The 25,147-nt window shown below is 34.9% G+C and overlaps 1 protein-coding gene across 2 annotated transcripts in view; it reads right to left on the bottom strand.

The window, feature by feature from the left end:
• The window catches only part of RASGRP3 (RAS guanyl releasing protein 3), a 136,496-nt gene that overhangs the window by 51,073 nt on the left and 60,276 nt on the right, over positions 1 to 25,147 (bottom strand). The window contains exons 3-11 of one of the 2 annotated variants that reach the window (XM_074209686.1): positions 16,647 to 16,766; positions 14,729 to 14,925; positions 14,411 to 14,513; positions 12,344 to 12,406; positions 9,745 to 9,876; positions 6,723 to 6,870; positions 5,293 to 5,466; positions 4,756 to 4,872; positions 3,009 to 3,284 (exon numbers count right to left, since the gene is read on the bottom strand). In XM_074209686.1, coding sequence (XP_074065787.1) covers positions 3,009 to 3,284; positions 4,756 to 4,872; positions 5,293 to 5,466; positions 6,723 to 6,870; positions 9,745 to 9,876; positions 12,344 to 12,406; positions 14,411 to 14,513; positions 14,729 to 14,798 — 1,083 coding nt within the window. In that variant the 5' untranslated portion in view covers positions 14,799 to 14,925; positions 16,647 to 16,766. The other variant, XM_074209685.1, reaches the window with a different exon arrangement.

Here is a 25,147-nt window from a genome sequence, read left to right as displayed (position 1 = left end):
GGGCAAGCCACTTAACCCTGTTTGCTTCATCTCCTCATCTATACAATGAATTGGAGAAGGAAATGGTGGACCACTCCAAGTGTCTCTGCCAAGAAAACCCCAAACATGGTCATGAAGGGTCATATATGACTGAAAAACAACTGACCCAACAGCAATAAATTCATACCAGACATCCCCTCACTTTCCTTCCATCTTTTGTTGATTTTCCAAGGCTTCCATCACAAATCTTTGGAGGCGACCCTAATGGAGTCTGGAGAGTATATGGCAATGGCACTTCATGTGATTAGGGCAGCCCCAATTCAGATGTGGCAGGGATATCTTCCATTGTTAATTTCCATATTCTCTCTGAAGACCACCACCATTAGGGTAAGGGACAAGAGTGTCAATGACTGTAACAGTTCTCCACTCAGAAGCAGTGGTCTTTATCTTCCTGGATTATCTGATGATCGCTGGTGGAGTAGATGTTTTTGTATACCATCACTGAGGGTAGGGGAGGGAATGGTTGAAATGGTTGCTTGAGATTGTCCTTCCTATGGTATGGGAAGGAGGCATCTGATGAGATGGTTCTGCAAATGGAACAAGAAGTGGCCTCATCCCACTGCCCAGAAGACAGAACAGGAGTTCAAGTCTGGCAGGCACCATCCAGAAGCCTCAAGAGATTTTGACCAGTACAATACCTTATTTTCCTTGAATCTAAAGTAAAAAAAATCTATATAAGCCTTTAATTGGTCCCAATTCAATTCCCAGAGGATCCATGGTACCCAATGGATAATAAAGTCATAGACCCAGAACCAGAATGGACCTCAGACATCATCTAGATGAACCTAGAGATGAGGAAACTAAAGCCTGAAAAGGTCACAAAGGCAATAATTGGCTTAATCAGTATTCACACCTAGATCTTTTAATACCAAATCATGTTTATTTCACACTGTACCTTATTCCTCCTTTTTTCTCTTCCTCTAAGTATACCAGGCCTGAGGGGTGAGGGTGATTGGGAACAGGTTTCTGAGTTAATAAAAACCTGGAAACCATGTACCTGTAAGCCAAATTAACCTACTGTACGTTAACCTGTGACTTCTCTCCACAGCTGTGACAGAAGAGCTTCATCTAGAAGTTATACATATAGGAAGTGAATTCAGCTTCTAGGACAGTTAGAAGATTACAATTCTTTTCCAGCTTCCAGCAATATTTTTTTTAATAGAAAACTGATTTCATTAATGTAAAGAATTCCCAAAGTGGAAATTGAAGCTCAGTTTCTATTCTGCCAAAGACCAAGATATTTGCCTGGGATAACACAGGGAATATGTGTTAAGGGAGAAATGTGAACTCAGTGTTCCCAACTCTAGGTCAGCCTTTTGTAGAGTATGTTAGAGGCCTCCAAAATGAGGGTTATACATTTCCATTGGAACATGACAGGACCTCAATCAGATCATGGGAAGATAGGTAACATCCCAACCTTTCTACAATTGCCAATTTCCATGACTGTTTCAATACAACTGTACTTATATTAACCCATTGTAGCACAACATCCCCCCACTTGCAGCTGTTCCCCAATATCCCCAATATTCCCCCCACAAATCTGGAAGCTCCAAATCTTTCCCCTTTCATGCTTAAGGTCCTTCATAAAAGACCGTGACCCAGGCACATATCAACTCTGTGTGCCAGTGGTAACCCATTCCATTCATTTTACCTATACCAAAACCTCAGGACCAGCTGAGAGCAAGAGTCCTTGTATGGACCAAGCTCTGTGGCAGTGACTGAGATCTGCAATACAGATCTTACATTACATTCTCCTCTGTCTCCTACCAATCACTCTTCTTTTGACTTTCCCTGATTTGGAGAATGCATTACTATGTTTCCAGTCTCATAGATTTAATTTCATTATTCTACTCATTTTTCAAATTTATAAATGATTTCTTATTAGCAAATCTAATGACCTTTTCTTAGCCCTCATTCTCAGCCTCTGACAATGTTGAGCATCCTTTTCTCCAGGATACTTATACTCTCCCTTCTGGATTGCTAAAAACAATGGATGTCAACTATAAACACTGATGTCTGAACAATTAAATTTAGAAATCAAATTATCTAACTTATTTAAAAATCTGCTAAATGAATAATTTCAATGAACCTTGAATCTTTGTTAAAAACATAAAAATGTTATCTCCTGTTCAGTTTTCAAGAATAACTACCATCAGAGAACATGATTTCTGATAACATCATAATTGTAGTGTAAGTTTGAAAAAGAGTATCATTATTAGTTCTTGTTCAGTCATGACTGATCATATGATACCATATGACAAGTTCTTAACAGATATTAGCTAATTATTACGACTAATAGAGGTTAAATTATTTTCCCACAGTGACATAGAGTCTAGTCAGATTTTAACTCAGGGCTTCCTGATTCCATGTTCAGTGCTCTATCTACTCAGTTATGTTCCACCATTATTAATAAACTCATATAATTATTTTTTAAAAACATGTATCATAAACCAAACTTAAAATTAGACCTTGGAACACCAAGACAAAATGTTAAACCAAGGTTTTCAAAAATAATGATGCATATTTCAATCATATTATTCTCATTCTATTTCATTAATAATGAATTACTAATTTCTTATTCATATTTTAGTGAGAAAAAATTTATTAAATAAATATACTTAGCATTAATTTAAAAATATTTCACATTTATCCTATCCTTTTTCATCTTTATTTGTGTATTGTAATATGCATAATGGTATAATCATAACTGTGCAATAAAATGAGTAAATATTTGCACATATATACACACAAATACATATATATGTTGAAATAGAGGCTCAGAGTTTTTTTAATACAGGTGAATTATTAAAAAAACAAGTTTAGTGACCACTCCATTTTTCCATGATCTAATCATTTAGTTATCTGAATTATATCCAACAGCAAAACCAGTTCTTGTTGCAGTACCTCAATTGGTTTACTAGATTGAGAGGAAGGAAGGAACAATTAACACAGACGTTCTTGATACTTACAGTTAGAAGGTTGATTAAATCCATGTTAGGTTCCAAGTGATGTGAGGCACTCTGGAGGGAGACCAGCTCACTCAAAGTCACCGAGAGCTGGTGCATCTTCACAATATTGACTTTATGATCTTCAGTCCAGTCTGGAAAAATGACATGAACGGCAATCAAGTCTTTCAAGTGAACGCCCAGGATGGGGATTTTGAAGCCTTCACAGTCAGCAAAAGCTTTTCGATAACGGCAGTAATTGCCACTGGAGGAGACCAGTTCTGTCATTTCATCCCAGTCCTGCAAACAGATACAGAATTAAGTAGTGGTGACTCTATAACCTCCCTGGTAATATCTCTGGATATGTGATGATATATTTTTCTAAGGATCTAAAACCCTTCACAGATACATTCAAGTCACAGAGTGACTACTGGGTTGACTTAGATACAAATGAATGAGAAAATGAGTCATAAAACCAATGGGACAGTGAACTCCAGGATACCAGAACTGGGTATGTGATATGAGTATAAAAGAATGGCTTCTGTGACTTTTGATACTCTGATTTATCTATAGAAGCACAACTTAAAATTAATGAAATGACAATTCTGGAAAATCTTTTCAATCAAACAGTTACCAAGTATTTATCTAAATTTCTACTATCTACCAAACACCATGATAAACATGGAGAATAGAAATACAAAGAATGAAACAATCCTTATTTATAATCTTTTTTCTCAGTAAAGGAAAAATTTGTCCTTTTTGAGCCTGGGGATAAATATTACACACAAAGGCCAAATTTGCAGATTAGCCTTTAGTTTTTCATGTACATAATTTCTATAATTTGTCGAAAATGGGGACCTTTCTCAACTTTGTACTTCCTATAACCTCTAACAGGTTATTTAAAAGGGAATTAAGAATACATTTTAGATTTGGGATACTAGGACATCATTAGTGAAACTGTGAATTAGTTTAACCATTCTGGAGAAAAATTAAAAAACCATGGCCAAAGGGCCATACCATTGACCTAATACTGGGAATACCCATTGACCTACTACTAGGTCTATGCCCCAAAGAAGTCAAAGAAAAGGGAAAATACCTATTTGTTTATATTTGATGAGTGTTTGTGTGTGTGTATATATATATATATATATGTATATACATAATATACAGCATTATGTATTATCTAGTGCACATAAAAGGTAAGTTCTAGATAACAAGTAATTTTCTTTTAAATTTGAATAAATCACAGTAACAGATGTTGAGTGAAGGGAGCAGAACCAAGAGAACATGGAATATATTAATAACAACATTGTGAGTTAATCAACCTTGAGGCAGCTCCTCTCAGCAGTTCAGAGAACTAGGACAGCCCTGGAGACCTATTATAGACAATACTATCCAAATTCAGATGAAGAAAATAATTTAAAAAACTACAGAATCTGAATGAACATTATGATCACTTTTTAAAAATTGCTCTTATTTTTCCTTCCTATCCCATGGTTTTTTTCTTTTTTCCTTAGACCTAATTCCTCCTACAGAAAATGATTACTATGTAAACATGTTAAAAAAAAAAAAAACAAATGTGCATATACAATGTTCACTAAACTGTTTGCTGCTGAGGGGTGGAGGGGTGGGAAGGGAGGGTAGAAGAAATTATGTAACATAAATATGCTTGTGGATGAATGTTGAAAAACTTTCACAACATGTAATTGAAAAAAATAAAATTAAACATCAATAAGAAAATAAATAAATAAATGAGTAAATCACGAATTACCTTTGTAACTTCTGAAGAAAGATGAGAATGAGTTTCTTTGAGGCGGGAAATAGAACTATGGCTTAGTCCTCCTACCACTGCCATTAATGTATTAAAATTCTGTAAGTGAAGGAGTTTCTGAAAGAGAAATGCCATAGGGAAGGATTTAATAAATCCTTAAATATAGGTATTAATGATTAAACAAATGAGGAACTCCAAAAGTAATCATGAGAAATTCAATGAGCAAACCCATTATTCAGCATATCTACAAAGATAATATAAAATTTGTCCACCATTCTTTCTCAGTAGAGAGTGCTTTGAAAAAAGTTTGAGCAGAAGTTCTTAACTTTTTGTTCCATAGATCCCCATGGATCTCCTTGGCAATCTGATGAAGCCTATCAATTCTTTTAAGACTAATTTTAAATGATTAAAATATACAAAATTAAAATACAATTATGAAAATGTGTATTTATTCAGGTTAAGTACTTGTGGTTTAGAATATATTACTACCTTAAGTCTATTTACTAGGCACTTACAAGAAGAGAAAAGTGTCCTTACCTGGGCAACATTTATAAATTTTGTGATGACTGCGGCTCTTTGCTGTGGAGTTGGTTTGCTAAGAACCATCAATTGGACCCATTTAGAGATCCCATTAAATAAAGCAATGGATCTTTCCAGTGTAGGGTTATTTTCCAGGCAGCCATGAATTACGTAACTTTGATAATCTGTGAACTAGCAAAGAAAGAAATAGAAATAATGAATCTCACTGAAGCAGAATATCAAAAAGATGCTTGGATAAGAGAAGTGACTTCTTTGTTCTATCAGTCTATTTACCTATCTTATGTATTGATCAATCTACCATTTATCTACCATCCATCCATCTATCCATCATCTATATTACCTTTCTTACATTCACAATATCCTTAAAATTTTGAAATTTTTTTCTTAATATACACAATTCCTCCATCATGTATTTACATAAAGAGTAACAAAAACATTAAGAACTCACATCCAACAGACAAAGACCTATACTAAGAAAGAGGCAAGGTGGCACAGTGGATAGAATACCTTCCTTGGAGTCAGGAGTACCTGAGTTCAAATGCAGCCTCAGACACTTAATAATTACCTATCTATGTGGCCTAGGGCAAGCCACTTAACCCGTTTGCCTTGCAAAAACTTGAAGAAAAAAAAAGAGGAAATCCTTTTAGAGCTAGAGGCAGTTGCCCCAAAATAAAAGCAGGCAGAATGATGGCTACTTTTAAGCAAAAGTCGGGAATATTTTCACACATTCAATAGTATTGCCATCAAGTTCTGTATGTATGCACCTTCAGAGACATCTTTGCAAGAATTGTTCCACTTCTACTATGTATCTGTCCACAGGACATCCCTTATGTCCACGACAAAGGGGAACACATTTCCTAATGGAAGAAACTTCCTTCAAAAATGCATGCTTGTCCCCAAATGCTCTAATGTACATGAGGAAGGAAAAGAAAGTAGAAAAGAGGAAGAAGGTAGTATCAAGATGAGTTGAAAAGTGCTGTTTTGGGTCCAGGGTCTTGATCCCACAGAAGGAAAGAGCCCAAGCTTTGGGTTACTCCCTGAAGGCTATAATTTCTGTTTTAAGCCATCAACCACAATTAAGCACTTAACCTTCTCCTCAAAGGACAAAGAAAATCATTTGACTGAATGTAATAACTTTGAATGTCCTTAACTCTAGAGCATATATGAAAAAACAAAACAAAACAAAAAACTTTAGGCCCACAAAGAAAACATTGAAAAAAATGGGCAGAAGTTTAACTTCTTAACCACAATGACAGGATAATATTTCTCCTTATTTCAAAGGGCTTATTCTTATGAGACTATGGGTAAGTTTCCAGGGGGGCTACAGTGACAGAAGCTGCCAGCTCTTCAAAGGATGGAAATGGTGTTCCTGGGGAAGTTGGCATGATGTTTGTTATCCTTGGAACAGGAAAGGTCAAGTTTCTTACTGAAATCCGTCTGAAAGATTTGTGCTCCAGAAAAGTAAGGTGTTCAGCCAGTTCAATGGGCTCCAGATGGTCAAACAGCAGACAGGCTTTTCCCTTCTTAGATATTTTTTTTCTCTGTGTGACTCTTCTCATCCAATCATAGGAAGGACTACAAAAAAAGAAAGTCTGGTCAACATGGTCCAGAACCATATTAAGTATAGTGCTGCTGAATAGTTGCTATAGTTTTGCAAATACAAATGTTCCTGTTGTCCCCCCCCCCATTAGAACTGTAAACTTCTAGTATCTCTATCACCCAATGCAGAGCTTAACATCTTTTTGTCAGTTGATGGATTGATGGATTGATTGAATGAAGAACAGCATGGGTTTTTGTCCAGGTTCCCGGAAGCTGCTTCCAAGTCAATAAGACTTGGCAGATGGCTCCCCAGACATGGGGCATCATAAAGCAAAGTTTGCTCTCGAAACTCTTGAGCTAATCTATACCATACTCAAACTTCTGACCCACACATAGTATAACTTTAAAGAAAGTCACTCCAGAAAGTGCCAAGCCACATGATAGAAGACAGATCATGAGAGTTATTAGCTAGATGGAATAACATGGCTTCAAACTAAAAATTCATATTTTACACAGCTCAGAATTCAATATGACATATTGTGGTATAGTTGAAAGATCACTGAATGGCTTAGGAATAAGAAAACTTGGGTTTTGATCATGCTTCTGATATATTTCCTGGCGATACTAATTAAATAAATTCATCTCTCTAGGGGTTCAGTTTCCCTTTGTGTAAAATCAGAAAATTGGACTAGATAAACTCTATTAAAGATTCCTTCCAATTCTAACATTTTAAGGCATAATAATTGTAAATATTAATGAATAAAAGGCACCAATTGCAGTCCTGCATGTAAAGTAGCAAGTTTCTGATAGATCATTACCAAGGGACATGAAAGTCCTTTGCCCCCAAATAATCTTCCTAACAGCTAAGCTATCTGAAAACATAGAATTATTTCCATTCCTTCAGATTTAGAGATCTAAATGTTCCTGTTACTAATGCAAAACTCCCTGCAGTGAATATGATTATTGTCAATGTTATTCATAATGATAGTAATAGTAATAATTGGCATTGAAGGTATGCAAAGTGTTTCCCACTCACTTGATCCTCACAAACACCCTCTAAGACAGGTAATATTGTTATTCCCAGTTTGCAAAGGGGGAAGCTGAAGTACATAAAAGTTAGATAACTTATACATAGTCTTATATCTAGTAAATGTCTGAGAAAGGTCCAAATTCAGAGGTCTTCCAACATCATTAGCCCCTGGAGTTATCGTCATAGCGTAGGGTTAGTTTGTAAATGATCATGAAAGGTTATATTTTGCAGGGACTAAACACAGAACAAATTCATTTTTATGAAGACTGAAGTTATCGGAAAGATATCTAAGGCAGGAGGTGGAATAAAAAAGGGTAGGTCCACATGGAGCATTGTTGGAAAAGTCTGAACATGAGGAACCAGGTACTCATGAAGATGGAGAAGAAAAGATGAAGCAGAAGAAAATGACCCATGCTTCATAATTTTGCCAAGGAATAGCCCCAGTAAGTCCCATGATATAGTAATCATTAAATCTTACAGGTCTGATCTGATCAATAGTTCAAAAAAGACTATTTCCATTTTACCTTCTTTACCATAATAATAATTACTATTCATGCAGTCTTGTAGGTCAGAGATTATTTCATTTTAGTTTTTGTATCTCTAATACCTAGCAACAATCCTGGGATCCTGGGAGACTAGATGCCTTCTCCTCCCTTCTGATAACTCATTTCTTCCTGTCTCTTTCCCTCCCTCTCTCATGCTCCTGTAGTCTGGGGGAATAGGATGGGGAGAATGACTCAGTGGTGTACAAAAAGCCAGTCTGGAAAGCTAAAGGTGCGAGAGTGATTTTAGACTGGGGCAGCAGAAATAGAGAGGGGGAGTATTACCATGACAGCCTCTGGCTTTCCAGAGCAGGTTGATTAGCACTAGAGACTTATTTGATTCAATTCATCTGTACAAACATTTAAACATGCTAGGTATAGAGTACTATGAGATGCCCTGAGAGATATAAAATGTAAATGATACACTGTTCTTGTCATAATGTAACATATTAGTTTGATCTGGGGACATAGAACATACAATAGTAACTATAATACAAACTAATAAATAAGTACATAATAAAGACCGAAAATTCAGTGCTTTATGAGACCTGAGAGGATGTGATAAAAGATTTCACTGAGAAGGTAAAATTTAAGTTGTACTTTAAAGGACTTGGAAATAATACAGCAGGGAAGCAAAGGGCCTAGGAGGTATAGAAAAGTATTTAAGAAATAGCATGAAGTATATTAAGAGAGAAAGAGAGAATAAACTGGTTTGACTGGAGCCTAGAGGGCATAGTTAAATGCACAGTAGGTATTTAATAAATTCATTGAATTAATTTGATTTCAATGAGATAAGTGTATATAGACCTTAATTCTCTATATCTATGAATTACTATAATATCATAGAATTAGAGTTGGAAAGGATGTTTGAGGTCATTTACCTTAATCCCCTCATTTTACAGAAGAACTGAAGCCCAGAGAGGCAAAGAAACTTATTTGCCAGTGTTTGAATCAAGTCTCCAAATTCTGAGCTCTTTTCACATTTTGCTACCCCCTACTTCTCATTTGAGTCAATCTGTTGTCTCCTATGGGAATGATTATTTTAGTGAATGATAAATTGCAACCTACCCAATTCTGAAGGACCACCTTGACAGCATGTGGAAGCCAAGACTGACATTATTTATGTGTTTCCATTGTATGACATAGTTAGTAGATAAGTACAAGGAAATTTCACAATGTACATCTTACAGCCTTGTCCAATGTAGTTGCTCTTCAAAAAGAGAGTATTAAATATAATCTTTAACCCACCAATAATAAGGTTAGCACAGAATATCACAAGTAATCCCAAGAAGATGGAATTCCTCATGTTTGAAGGATAGGTTCATGGGCCCTACTTACATGCTGGATATGTCAATGAGGATGATATGTTTTTCATATCCCAGCTGGCTGGCTACTTCCTGAAACTCTTCAGTCATATGAATCAAACCAAGATCCAGATTAAATTCTGCTGGAAACTCCAGAATCCAGTATCTGAAAGGTATTGAATGTCAAGTAAACAGTCTTAGGCGAGGCTTATGGGGAAGCTACCATTCTTGGATTCCTTGCCTGAGAGTTCTCATTGCATTAAATAATCTACCTTTCTCCATCTAATATACTACACGCGACCTCCATCCCTTTAAATCATAGATCAAAGTCCATCTTCCCTCAGTTTTAGATAACTACTACATTTTTTCTTGACTTCCTTTTACTTATTAGATTACAATTTTCTTATGGATGGAGAAAACCCTCTTATTTTAAAATTAATCTTGAAATAAAATTTTCTGGGAATGGCCCCACTAACTCAAATCTCCATCCTGAGAAAAATGGACCCTACTCTAGCTTTTTCCTGACTGCCTTTTCTTGCCATGAATCAGATCTCTGTAATACTTTTTGAGATATCTTCATCCCCATTGAGTAAGTACCTTCTCCTCCTCTCCAGCACTCCTTTTAGTTTTGTATATCTCCATTAGTATGTAAGTTTCTTGAGAGAAGGGACTCTCTATTCTGTTTGCTTATATTGTACCTCTTTGCTTAGCACAGTGTATAAGAGTAAGTGCTTAATAAATGATATCATCTATCTACTCACCTATTTATCTATATGATTTATTTCTATTCTTTCAATGAAAAAAATCCAAAAAAATTAATCTCATCATATGACCACATACATAAGTCCCAATATTTTAATTACATTCTTTAGAGAATATCTCAAACAAAAGAAATTAAGCCATAGAGCAGTTCTATGATTTTTTCATGTAGTCTGTATATATTATGTAAAAATATATTTAATATAGAACAGTCAGATAAAGGTTGTCTCTACACGATGCTCATCCAAGAAGTTAAACAATGAATAATCCAGTCTTTTAGATTCTTAAATTTTTGCATGATATCAGATAAGCTCCAAAACTGAATTTTTCCCCTTTCCAACTCTAAAATGATGCTATTTTTGTGGTTGTTATTTAACTAACAGATCTAAATGGAACATATTTAATACAATTAAGTATAATATTTAAATAATAAAAAGTTGGACTGAGGATGCAACATTCAAGAACCTGGGAAACGGAGCTGGCTTTTCACTGTGTTCCATGCTGCTATTTACTGCAAGGCAAGGGAAGCCATGGAATACTTTTGGAAGGTTCCAGGACAAGATAAAAAGCTTAGCTAAATGGGGATGTTTATTCCTGGTATCCATGGTAAGGAAATGGACCCATGGTTTCATATTCACAGAGCATGAGATTTAAATGCCACAAGTTAGACATCCAGAAAGAATCAGAGACAAATTGTCTTCTTTTAAACAGCAACACTGCTGCTACTGTTGAATCATTTCAGTCATGTCCAACTCTTCATAACCCCTTTTGGGTTTTCTTGGCAAAGATATTACAGTGATTTGCCATTTCCTTCTCCAGCTCATTTTACACTTGAGGAAATTGAGGCAAACAGGGTTAAGTGATTTTCTAGTAAATTTCTGATGCCATATTTGGATTCAAATAGATGAGTTTTCCTGACTCCAGACCCAGCACGCTACCCACTGAGTCACTAAAGTTGCCCCAGGGAAAAAACCACAGACCAAAGCATACCCTTCACCTCACCAAAAACAAAGAGACCAATGTGAGAATGTGTAAAATGATATTTTGGGATAAAAGTATAAAAAAGAATAAATTTTCCCTCAGGAGAACCTGAGTTCAAATCCAGCCTCAGACACTTAATAATTGCCTAACTGCCTGACCTTCAGCAAGTCACTTAACCCCATTGCCTTAGGGCAGCTAGGTGGCCCAGTGGATAAAGAACCATAGGCCCTGGAGTCAAGAATAAATTTTCCCTTGCCAAGATTTGCCTTTAATTTTCTAAATATGTTTTTATTCTATGACCTCCCACCCAAGGTCATAAAGCTGAGATGAAAATTAATTTTCCTTATTTACTACATATTATGACTAATGATAACCCAAAGGACCCTGGATGTAGACCTGAAAGGGACCCTAAAGGATATACAATCCAACCTCATAGTACAGAAAGAAATGAGGCACAGGGAAGTTAAGCAATTTGTCCAAAGTAAACCAGATAGCAACAAAGTCATTTAATTTTAACAGGAATTTGAATTCCTGTCTTATGACTCTTATGAAAGCAAAAAAAGTCTTAGCTAGTCTAATGGGAGGGACAAATTGTGTCATAGTCTAATAAGACTGCTTCTCCCTTCTGATAACTCATGAACAACAAGGCCAGGCTCACTGAATCCCAAGATTATCCAGAAGGAAGGATAGTGTAAGAAAGTCAGAATGGGAGGAAGGGATCAGGTTATGAAGGCTCCTTCCTTAATTCTACTACCATTATTTACTCTTAGAGGTGTTGTTTAGTCTATAGCCCTCAGATTCCTAAAGTTATATCTAAACCTCTTTCCCAAAAGGAATTTTATGGCCTTCCTGATTAGAGACAAAAGCACTAGGAAATTTAAAATAATACCTACCTCATGAAGTAACAGATCTTTAGACGGAATTCATCACATCCTTCCCCACAAGCATCACGGTACGTATGTTTGTTAATGAAACAATAACAGTTCATATTTCCATTGCACTTTAAGGTTACAGGTTTTCCAAACATATATCATTTGATCCTCACAATAATCCTATGATGTTGGCAAGCAGAATATCATTATCCCCATTCTGTAGGTTCAGAGTAAAAGACTCTAGGAAATGATGTGATTCATTTCATTTTACACAGCTGGTAAATGGTAGACCCTAAATTTGGAACGAGTTCTTTTCAAAATCTCAACTGACTCAAGCATGTTCTTATCCAAATTTTGTTTGATTTATTCCACAGGATTTTTAGATGTTTGTCCAATTATGTAGCACCTCCTGTTCCATTAAGGATCACTCAGGATCTCTCAATTATGAGTCCAGCTGAAATGGGCCTCAAACATTCTATACTTCTGGTTCAACTCTAGTTCCAGCTAATCTAGGGTAGGAAAAAAGACTGCCATCAAACCAAAACAAAGAGTAGCAAAATGAAAAGATGTTTTAGTTCTAAATGTGATCATTTATTTCTCAGTGATAATATATTTTTACCTTCCCTGAGTAAACTCCAATTCGGGACTTCTAGTATTAAAAAATATGCTGCATATATCAATAAGCAAGTTAAGAAATGGAGAACTGACTATACTTTCAAATACCGGCTAGGATAAAATATATAAATTAATAGCAAAGGGGGAGGATAGAAATAATTGGACACGTAGGATAAAGAGGGGAAAGAAAAGTAGAAGTGAATATGCATTTATTAAGTTCCTACTATGAGAATTTATCTGCTCTAAGTGCTTTACAAATATTCTTTCATTTGAAGGTAGCTAGTTGGCAAAATAGATATATCACCAGACCCAAACTCAGGAAAACCTAAACTCAAATCCAACCTCAGATACTTTTTAAGCTGTGTGCCTGGGCAAGTCACTTTGTAAAATGAGAGTAATGGTAGCATTTTGTTCACAGGGTTGTTGTAAAGTTCAAGTGAGATATATAAGCTAAATGCTCTTTGCAAGCAGTTTTCTATAAATGAAACAACTCAGTTTTTAAATATCCTAAGCATAAATGAGTTGTGCTTCATGCAACTTGGAAAAAGGGAAATTATGTTCAATGCTCTGGTCATTTGTTTAGAATGGTTTAAATCCTTTAGTTTCTAGTACTATACTATATTTCAGATATTAACATTAATATATACCCAACTTTTGGATGACAAAGTTGAGATCCAGAGATATTATGGATTGCCTATGATCACAGTCAAACAATAAGCATATAAGTAACAGAAGCAGCATCTGAATCCAGTTCTCTCCCAATTCTAAGTTCAACATTTTTTTCCTTTATACCATACTGCCTCTCTGGAAAATTTTTGGAAAGAAAATTAATTGTATATGAAATAATTCTATGTGTTGACTAAAAGAAGATCATAAAGATCTATGAAAGGCAGCCTAGAAAGAAAATTAAAATATATACAAAGCATCTGCATTTATGAGAAGTAGCATGAACTACTCTACAGATTAAAAAGTGGGTCTTGGAATCAGGAACATCTCATTAAGATCCTGCTTCTGCCATCCTGGATACGTCACTTAACTTTTCAGTTTTCACACTCATACTTATTCTCTACTTCCTTTCCCCTAATCATGGCCCTTAATAGTTATTTTGAGGAATCAATTGAAAATGGCATTCTCTCTTTGCAGGCAGAAATTCATTTCAGCACAAGATAGGATGAGTTAAATTTATAGTTACTGTTTTGTCATATTACCAATTTATATGTTAATCTCTCAATAAACCTAAAACTAAATCATCCAGATGAAAAAAAGCAAATTCAGTCCATTATCCATCTTTCTTGCTGGATTAAGCATCTAAATGTAAATACAAAATAGCTGTATAACTGACTAACGTTTTCTGTTTTAATCACGACTTCTTTGTATTAGTTAGAAATAGTACATGCCCAAATGAATTGCTTTTAAAGTATTTGTTATACTGCCAAGACCTAATGAAAAAGACACTATAGTTGGCAAAGATATATAGAGAGAAGTTTTCCTGCCAGCTCAGTGGATGATAGATACCATCGGTGCATCAAAAGAACAATTCTTGGCAAATAACTGTTGCTCAATTCTCCACTGTCATCTGTAAAACAAAACAAAACAGAACAAGTTTCAAGAAGCTACTTTTATATTTCCTCATTTCCTTTTCTTTCTCTTATTATCAGTGCAACAGAGAAAGATCTTGTCTAGTATCCAACTACTTTAATTTGCCGTTTCCCTAGTAATCCCTGACAAGTTGAAAAAGCCCCACTCTTCTAGTTTAATTCTGTGTGGAATGAGACTGGAAGCATCTCCTACCAAACATTTCGATGCATGTGCTCAACAATTCATCCAATGTTGCTGCTTTCCCAAGTGGACTTGACCCCATTGTTCTTAAGCCGTTGTCAAAGAACTAGAGACATTTTCAGCAAAAGGAAGACTATTTCCATAATTATAGAGGTGAGTGCCATTAGCAGACAGGAGAGGGCTTCATTTTTTGTTGTATTTCAGGAAAACTGGTGGGAGAAAATGTAGAATAAAAAAAAAACACTTTTAAATATTTCAAATACACAATACCCACTATATAATCCAAGTTGGCAAAACCTACTTTGACTAAAATGATGATGAAGAATTTCTATTGTTTGTTCCTTTTCTCAAAGACAATATCTGGTAACTTAAAGATACAGATCTCTAATGCCTTACAGGTATTTTACAAATGAGATTTTGTCAGAGTTTTGATTGTTTATACTTTTTAATTTTTCTTAATGCAGACATGATGTTTAAGATTATGATAAATATTGAGATATATGAGGTATGAGATATACAATAATGATTATCTAGGGGAAGTAGCTATTTTTAGGGAGACATGGTGAAAATGACTAATACGCTCATGTATACAAATAAGTTAAAATTGTAGGAAAAAAACCTAAATTTGTTTCTATCCCTATATTTTCTGAAGAGGACAGAGTGACAGATTTCAATTCTTTCCCTTCCCTGCCTTTGCCCCAAACATCTATAGCTCCAAATACCTAGGTTTTTATATTGTCACTTTTTTTCCTAATTCAAAATGAGAAAAATCACCTCTTCCCCAATCAAAGCAGGTTGTGTGCGGATCAGAGACTACTGAGAACAGAGCAACAGGGAAGAAATAGTAATAGAATATCCATTATGATTTTTCAAATCAATTCGTTCTGCTGTGGTCTGACCATATCTAGTGAAGCAACAGTATAAACTATTTTCCCTTCTAAAAGCAGTTTGTGCTGGGTTTGCCCACATTGGATCATGGAATCATCTTACAAATTATATGTCTGAAGCCAGATATTTTCAGTTTTGATGATGTGGAACTTGGCAAAGATCTGGTGACTTTGGTATATGTAAATATCCATTTTGGATGGTTTACAGCAACATTGCAGTCCACTGAGACATGATGGAGTTTTGATCAATATCTCTACTACTCTTATACCTTCTGGAATAATGATGCAGTGTATGTATTACTTCTATACAGGATCCATATTTATTCTTATTCAGCTACTTCCAAAGAGAATGAATAATGGCATTTCAATGCTGTAATTAAATTGAAGAGCTTGCCTAAAAATGACTGATAAAGAATGAAAATTTTAGTTCTTTGAATCAAAGGATTTTTATCTCTTGAATCTTTCCAAATTAAATTTTTTCTTTATTAAATTTTATTCTAGTCAATTGAAACCTTGGTAGAGAAGATATGTCTTTGAATTTTTTTATCTTCGCTGCTTTCATTTGCCAAGTAACTTGTTCCCCGACATAATAGACTTCAAGATTTCATTTCAAACATTTTCCGGTCACAGAACAAATGAAAAAGAACTCCAAGGGTCATGATGTCCATTCCTGTGACTTATTTCTTACTGAAGAAAAGTACTGACATGTTTTTCACTTTGAGTCTAAGAGAATCAGAAGATTTACATCAGTTAGATTGATTTCTCATGTTAGAACTTAAAAATGTTCAAGAGCAGCATTTAGCGGGGGTGTTGAATTTATTAAAATTAATATGAAAAATGTGACAAATTCTTTTCGAACTTCTTGAAACTTTATTTGTGACCTATTAAAAATTGTTATTCAATGGGCATGAGTTTTATTAGACTACAATTTGCTTTTGTAGTATATTTCTTACTTTTTAATATTAAATTTGCCAGGCATAAAATTCTGTAGTAATAATACTTTGCACTTTTGACTCTATAACAGTTTTAAAGAAAAATTTTACCTAATGTTTTCAAGATTGATGCCTAGCACTGGCACTTTTATGAGTGGATGCTGCCATCACTATTTTAGGCATCTAGAAGGAAACATGAAGAGAACAATCTTTCCAAATTGAGGGACAGACCTAAAAAAGAAAAAAGAAACCACCAGAAGAAAAAAAAGAATTAGGATGTTTTTGTTACCCAAGAATTCCATAATACACATTTAAGATTGTATATGATCAACACCTAAACATTGTCCATTTGTTATGAAGTTGATTTTAAAAGGTAATCATTGTTTTACTTGATTTGACCTTAAAATGCATATTTTTAATTCAAAGGCATGATAGTGAAGTTTCAAGAGTGTTGGCCTTGTTGTCAAAAACAAAAAACAAAACTAGCTCCATCTCTTAATAACCATGTGACATTAGGTCATTTTTTTTTTTGCATTTTGGTTTCTTCAACAATTAAGTTGATGTGATAATAATAATTATATTACCTCACAACATATTATCATGAGTAAAAAAACTTTGTATGCTATGAACTACTATATAAATAGGGATGGTTATCATTAGTATTAGCAATAATAATAATAATTGAAACAAATTGTGTATACAACAGTAAGATTTGGCCAGTGTAGAAACTTCTATCAATGCAAAAAGTAACTTACCTAATACTTAATTGCCTAGGCTCAGAAAATTTAATTTACCCATAGTTACAGAGCTAGTAATTATCAAGGAAGAATGTGAATTTAAAATTTCTTACTCTTGGTCCAGCATTCTTTCCTCTAAATCACATTGTCTCACTAAAATATATGTTGAGTTAACTTGAACTGAATAAACACAACTTAAATACTAATTCAAATGTGCTTATTAAGAGCATAAGTGAATGGCTGAATCATTCCAGAATCTTCCTACTAATTTATTATAAATTTATTATAATTTATAAATAAGTTGTTAAAGAAAACTTAAAACTTTTACATATTTATATAAAATGATAATACTAAAATGATAATATAAATATAATTGTAATATTATATGTATATATATATTTCAAATATACTCCAGTAGACATACTTAGTAAAATAGGGGCTCCTTTAGAACAGAGATTGCTTAATTTTTGTCTTTGTCTCAACAAAAAAATCCTAAACAGTGCCCTTTATATGCTGGACACTGAATAAATATTTGTTGAATTTAATTGAAAACAAATGTCAGCATCTATTATTATCACTCATTACAGTCAATTAGGAAAAGAGGTATTTGGAATCGAAAAATGGAGTTTTGATAAACCTGGACAATGAACTTCACTTTTCTGTACCTTTAGAGTTATCTGTATCTTTGAGTATTTTTAAATTAGAAATTATAAATCCCATGCTACCTATTTATGGGGTTGATGTTAAGTTCAAATGACATTTTGGATATAAAGAATATTGTAATCCCTCAATCAATAAGTTTTGCATTTGATTCTGTGAATATAAAGAGAAAAAATGAATAGTCTGTCCTCCAGGAGCTTATGTTCTATCAGGGAGATGTCAAAGGAATATATCAAGACATGAAAAATAAAAAGAAGATAGTTTGAGGATGAAGAGAACTAACAGTAATATTTCCCACCATTTGAATTTTACTTTTTAAAAGAAATTTCTCTAGCTTTTTTTCAAGACACATTCATCCTGGATATATTAGAGATTTATCAGTCTGATTCCAGACATTTTCTTCTAAGAACCCTCCCAAAACTCACAAAATAAATTCTCACCTATCCCGAATTACCACCATAGAAAGGTCCTTATTTTTTTTTAATGACTGCAATATCTATTGCTATATTTTTTTTTTTTGTTTTTTAGTTTTTGCAAGGCAATGAGGTTAAGTGGCATTCCCAAGACCACACAGCTAGGTCATTATTAAGTGTCTGAGGTCAAATTTGAACTCAGGTCCTCCTGACTCCAGGGCCAATGCTCTATCCACTGCGCCACCTAGCTGCCCCTATTGGTGTATTTTTAAAATGCCTTGGATAACTCAAAGAATTTTTCTCAAATACTACTAGATTGTCACTTATCACAATGTGCCTGACTTAAATAAAAAAGGAGGCTTTGACCAAACATAGACTAAAAAACTACCCACTATGAAATAAATGGGAGATGAGAGTCCTGACTCTTAAATCAGAACTACTGCTAATTCTGCTACCCAGAGAATTACAGAAATTCAGAAAAGTTAGAGCTGTGTGATAATAAAAGTCTTATTCATGCCTTTACCTATGTGCTCATTATTGTTTCTTTACCTGAAGTCTTCAGAAAACAGAATGATAAAGGTTTAGAAGGGAAGTCCAAGAGAAACTGACTATTCTCATTCAGAATGAAGGTAGCTTGATAAAGAGGAAAGAGCTTTGGATTTGTAGTTATGTCCTGAATTCCAATTCTGACTCTTCTACTCCCTGTTCGACATTGGACAAGTCACTGAATTTTTCTGGGTTTCATTTATTTCAACTTTAATATAAGAGTAATTAACTTATTGGCCTATAAATTCCCTTCCAGCTCTATGATCCAGTAGGATTGAGGAAAGGAGAAAGTACAGGAAAGGTTTCATGAAAGAAATGATCATTGATACAAACCTTGAAAGATAATTACTATTTCAATAGATAAAACTTAGGGTAGGGTGTGGGTAGAAGGAAGAAAAGGCATTCTAGGCAAAGAGAATCAAACAAACAGAAGTAGAAAATCTTGGGTATGTTTAGTGAATGATGAATAGTTTCCTTTGACCATAAGGGAATAGTGAGAGATAAACAGAAAGCTAGGATGAGACCAGATTGATGTGGGCATTAAATGACAGGAAGAAAATTATTTATACTTTCTCCTTTAGGCAATGGGTAGATACCGAAAATGGCGAGTAGGTGGCGCATGGATAGAGTGAACTTATCTTCCAGAGTTCAAATGTGACCTTAGACACTTCCTAATTGTGTGATCCTGGGCAAGTCACTTAACCCTGTTTGCCTGGGTGTCCCCATCTCTAAAATTAGTTGGAGAGAGAAATGGGAAATCACTTCAGTATCTTTGCCAAGAAAACACCAAGTTGAGTCATGAAGAGTTAGACATGACTAAAATGGCTAAACAACAAGAAGTCACTGAAAAAAAAGAAACATACTTTATAATAAGCACACATAAAAACTACTTCATTCACTCCACTTGGCCAATTTTTTTCATGATCCTGTGACCAAAACAATTCTTTTTAATCTTTTGATAACTAATGAAATTGAACAATAGAGTGGGAAGGTCATTGAATTTAGAGTCTGAAGACAGGTTTGGACCTCAGTTCTGTCACTGCTTAGCTGTATGATTGCACAGATTAGTTAATCCCTTTTAATCTGTGTGTCAGAGAGAGAGAGAGAGAGAGAGAAGAAAGATGAAAAAACAAGAAGAAAAAAGAAGCAAAGAAGAAAGAAGAGACAGAGAGAAACAATAATACCTGTACTACCTACTCCAAGAGGTAACTTGAGAGTGGCTTGAAGACAAGCCCTGGAATCAAAAACATGTGAGTTTGAGTTTTACAGGCTGGCTTTGTGATGGGCCAAGACACCCTATGTAGATATCTAAAACTAAATCATGTGAGAGTTGCTTATTCATATCAAGGGAAGAATTTCCCAATTTTCAATCCATATCAGGGATCTTATGACACTGATGCACGAAAGTATGAATTTTAAAAAATATAAAAAGCTACTCATTCCTTTGGCTGTTTAGTGTAAAGAAAGAACAATTTCAAACTATTATAAATGGATATAGCTGATAGATTGTGCTATTCCCATGGCAGCATGTTTTAGAATTCTGATTTATAGTTCTAATTCATTGGTCTATTAATTATAATCCTGCAAGGCAGAAATACCTTTACATGGAGACTAACTTTATTTATATCTCCCGGGGCAGATTGGGAAAGGGTAGGTTCTCCCAAACCTCAAATAGTGCTCAAAACCTGCTCATTACTGAATTTCCCTACTATTGTTGAGGTTATGACAAACCTTCCAAACAATATTATGTTGTTCCTAGTCAAGGGACTAAACAATAACCCAGGTCTCTCAATTTAGGAAACTGCTTGCATTGGTTCTCTACCCTAATTTAAATTGTGTATATTTTGAACTAACACTGGCTTTTTAAAATTTCAAATAAAATCAGGATATGTGAAACACTTAGGTCAAAGATTCAAGCAGAAGCTATTAGTTCACATTAGTGAACAGGCATAGAGCAGGGAAACCTGGTGAAGGAATTTTTGGAATTTCACTGAAAATCCTCAAAGAGGTCATTATCACTAATAGTTTCAGTCAGACTTCTCTGTTTCAAGATGCCTACAGAGGCCTGATTGTCCACCTCTCAGTTCACTGCAGAAGCTAAGCTCTTCTTCCTATTTTTCCTTTCTCTTGACCTTGCTCGTGATGCTCAGCTCATGCAGTACCAACTCCTTTCTCTCAATTTTTTTTTCCTCAAAGACTATTTTATTGTTCAGTCATTTTACAATGACCTCATTTAGGGTTTTCTTAACCATTTCCTTCTACATATTTTACAGATAAGGAAACCAAGGCAGACAGGAACAACTGACTTGCTAGGGTCACAGGGTCACATTCATCTGCATGAGTTCAAATCTTGTGTATGAGGCCATATTTGAACTCATGAAGATGAGTCTTCCTGACTCAAGACTGTGCCACCTAGCTGCCACACCAAAACCCATGACTCAGCTATTTTCTGGCTCAAAGACTGTGATAGTTCAAAATTGCTCTGAAAAGATTGTTTCTCTGGACTAAAAATTTTAAACCCTTTTGGCATTCACATCTCAAAGGACCTGGGGAACAATAAGTGCCTAGTTAATAATAAATGCCTATTAACTGATTGATCCTCTGTTCATACAAACCAATCTTCAATATGTGAATTGATGATTTATGCCCCATAGTTGCAATTATGAACCTGTTGCTTCCATATTTTAAAGATCATGCAAATATCTGCAAAACTGCTAGGGCAATGATAATTTTCCTACCTTCTAAAGTTCATTTGAATGATTCAGGATTGTGAGGTCGATCCTTATATTAACCAGAACTATGCCCCCTCCTTTCTGACTACAAATTAATCCCAAACTTCTAAAAGAAAACCAATTGTTTTTTCTTGTTGTTGACAATTAAAAAAAGAATCTCAGAAAATCAAGTCAATGAGGGGTACTGCTTATTTTCAATCTAATTTCGATCAACAAGGAAAAACTAGACTATGAAGTAAATGTGATAGAAATCTTGGAAATAAGTGACCATGCCATTCTGAATTTGAAATAGTGAGAAAAAGGAATATCAAAGTCTTTAGATATTTACTATAAATTTTAAGAAAGCAACTGTTGAAAAGTCCTGAGAAAAATAAGAATTCTGAAATTGAAATTCTTTTAATCAATATGAAAAGACCCCAGTGTATTGGCATAGAGAGCTAACTGACAAACTCATAGTTTAAGAAAGCACATATAAAAGACAGACTCATGGGACCCTGACCAAAGCTATTCAGAAAGGAGTACTCCTCTCCTCTAGTCAAATTCTCTGAATTTATACTGGGTTTTCTTCTATACTGTTTCCTATACTTGACTTTAAACTCTCAGTCCTTTTTTTTATATATATTATTAAAGAGGAAATTCAATTTTTTTTGCAAGGCAATGGGGTTAAGTGGCTTTCCCAAGGCCACACAGCTAAGTAATTATTAAGTGTCTGAGGCCAGATTTGAACTCAGGTACTCCTGACTCCAGGGCTGGTGCTCTATCCACTGCGCCACCTAACCACCCCAAGGAAATTCATTTTTTAGATTCATTAATTCACTTGCCAGTCACTTATTGAGCCCCAATTATGTTAAGTGTTAAGGAAGCAAGAGTCAACTAGGAGTTCAAAAATCATCCTCTAAATTAAACTTTTTCCTAATTCTTCCATTTGGACATGGTTTATTCCTCTTCTGGACTATTATGGAGCTTAATTTGCATTTCTTCTATGTACTTGCCTCATTCTTTTTGTTATCATAATGATTTGGTATTTCACAACTTCCCTACCAGATTTTAAACTCCTTGAAGATTAGTCTTGCATCTTATTACCTCTGTAGCTCCCTTAGCATCTAATATAGTGCCTTTTCCATAATCTTTCCTCCAATTAGAAACCTCTCTACTTAATAGTTTCCTTTTAATTAATTGGCCTTGTTTGATGGTTTTTAATGAATGAAAGTCTGTCTCCTCCTGTATTTGAACTCTAACCCTAAGCTGATAAAAGGCTCTGGTTCCTACTTGTAGATCAAATGACATAGAGTGCTTAATAAATCAATACACCCAGATCACTCAATTCCTATAAGTTATCACTTGCTGACCTAATTACTTTAATTTCCTCAATGGGTGAGAGGAGGAAATAAGCATCTATGAAAAATATCTCATTTGATTCTTACAACAACCTTAGAAGGTAAGTGTTATTATCTCTATTTTACAATAGTGATTTGCCCAGAGACACAATGCCAGTAAATGGCTAAGGCTGAATTTGTTTTCTCATTCATTTCATCTTCCACACATCAGACCCCCTAGGTGATTGATGATGAATGATGTTTGTCCTTCATTCTTGAAGAAGACCATGACATGAGGGAGGTGATGCTATGACATGCAAGTGAATTGGATTTGAGCAAAGGGGTGCTGTATTAAATCACCAGCTTCCACCTCCATAGTTTAGGTCCAGAGTTCAGAAATGGCCCTGGATGTGAGGCAATTGGGGTTCAGTGACTTGCCCAAAGTCATATGACCAGTAGGTGTCAAAGATCTGAAGTAGGATTAGAACTCAGGTCCTTCTGACTCCAAGGCTGGTGGTCCATTTACTGCACCACCTAGCTCCTCCCTACTTAACATATGAGGATGGGTTTGAGTTGAGGTTTGCCTTGAATCCTGATTCAGCTCATGGCTCACTATTCACCTAGCTACTTCTAATTACAAAAGTTTTTATTCCCTAGGAGCCAAGTCATAATCACAGAGAATGATAAACTTTGGAATGATAAGCTTCAATTTCTGAGCTTGCATACTTCTAATTTTTTCATTTAGTCTCTAATTCCCAAACTGTGGGAACCTACCCTCCTACAGGCTATGGAATGGCCTTCAAGAGAATTTTTAGAGTCTCGATTAATGATACTACTTAACCTAAAGTAAACTAGATCAAATTCAAGTTTTATCAACAGAATCCCTGCTATGCCACACAATCCTTGCACTCAAGCTGTTCAAAGCCTAGTGGGAGAGATAAGACCCAAACTACATACAAACAAGCTCCATACCATATAAACTGGAGATAAAAAAAGGGGGATAAGGAAAGGTTTCTTGGAGAAGTTGGAATTTTGGCTGAAATTTGAAGGAACAGGAAGCAGAGAAAAAAGTTCCAGATTTGGGGGGAGTGGGGGAAGAGCCAGTGAAAATGGCTGAAGTAGAAAAATGGAGTTTGTTTGAAGGTCAAGGTCATCTTATTGCAGAATATGAATAGTGTATGTTATAGAATGACAAAACAAAAAGGAGGAAAGATTTGTGCCTGAGTCCCAGTATTTTTTAATTTTTCACAGAATGCCAATTCAATTAATAATTATCTGTTTTGTGCAAGGCAAAAAGAAAAAAGATTTGCCCTCAAGAACTTACTTTCTATTGTCTAACTGTTCCATTGGTACTGGGCCTCTCAGGACTTTGGGTGTGGAGTTCTACTATTAAGATTTAAATGAGACATTGGTTTACACCCCTTCTTGTCAGATCTCCTTGATATGGCTTTCTCGAATATGTACCCTACAGTCAGACATACAGTACACTGTAGGGAGAGTCACTTATTTTCCCCAAACATTTGCTGACCAACAACTCCCTATTTACCATAAGGGTATCATTGCTGTGGAAGCACTTTAGCTGCTATGTTATGTTACCAGCAGATGCTAAGTTTGTGATCAACTGAAAACTGTCTGTCATTTGAACTTCTTCCAAACCAGCACCATTTTTGTATTTATGTAACTGATTATTTAAAGCCTGAATAAGATTTACATTTAGTTTTCCTGTCAAATTTTATCCTGTTGGTTTGGTTTTATCATTCTAATTTGTCAAGATTTTTTTGGGTTATGATTCTGTGTCCTATCACATTAGCTATTCTTCATGATTATATTTGGTCAACAAATCTGTTCTTTTCCTTATCTGAAAAATGAAGAGTGGGCATGGAATACTGCATATTCTTTTAAATATTGGCAATATATTCTTTAGTTTTGCTGGAACTGATTTTCTCCATCCCCCTTTTTATTCGTTGTTATAATAAAAGTTCACTATGAAAATATGGGTTATATTACAAAAGATATAATAAACTTTTTTTAAAGTAAGAGTAAAATATGATTTTACTACCCCCTAAAGTAGGGACTGGGAGCATCCAGTCCAAGGGCTATACAAGGCCTGTAGTCTGGCAACCACAGATTCAAGAAATCTAGGAGTTATTTAAGGGCGGGATTAATTGTTTTACCAAATATAGCAGGTGAATGATGTTACAAATATCC

This window comes from Macrotis lagotis, chromosome 1 (assembly GCF_037893015.1).
Source record: "Macrotis lagotis isolate mMagLag1 chromosome 1, bilby.v1.9.chrom.fasta, whole genome shotgun sequence".
NCBI lineage: Eukaryota > Metazoa > Chordata > Mammalia > Peramelemorphia > Peramelidae > Macrotis > Macrotis lagotis.
This window is presented reverse-complemented; position numbering and strand designations above follow the sequence as displayed.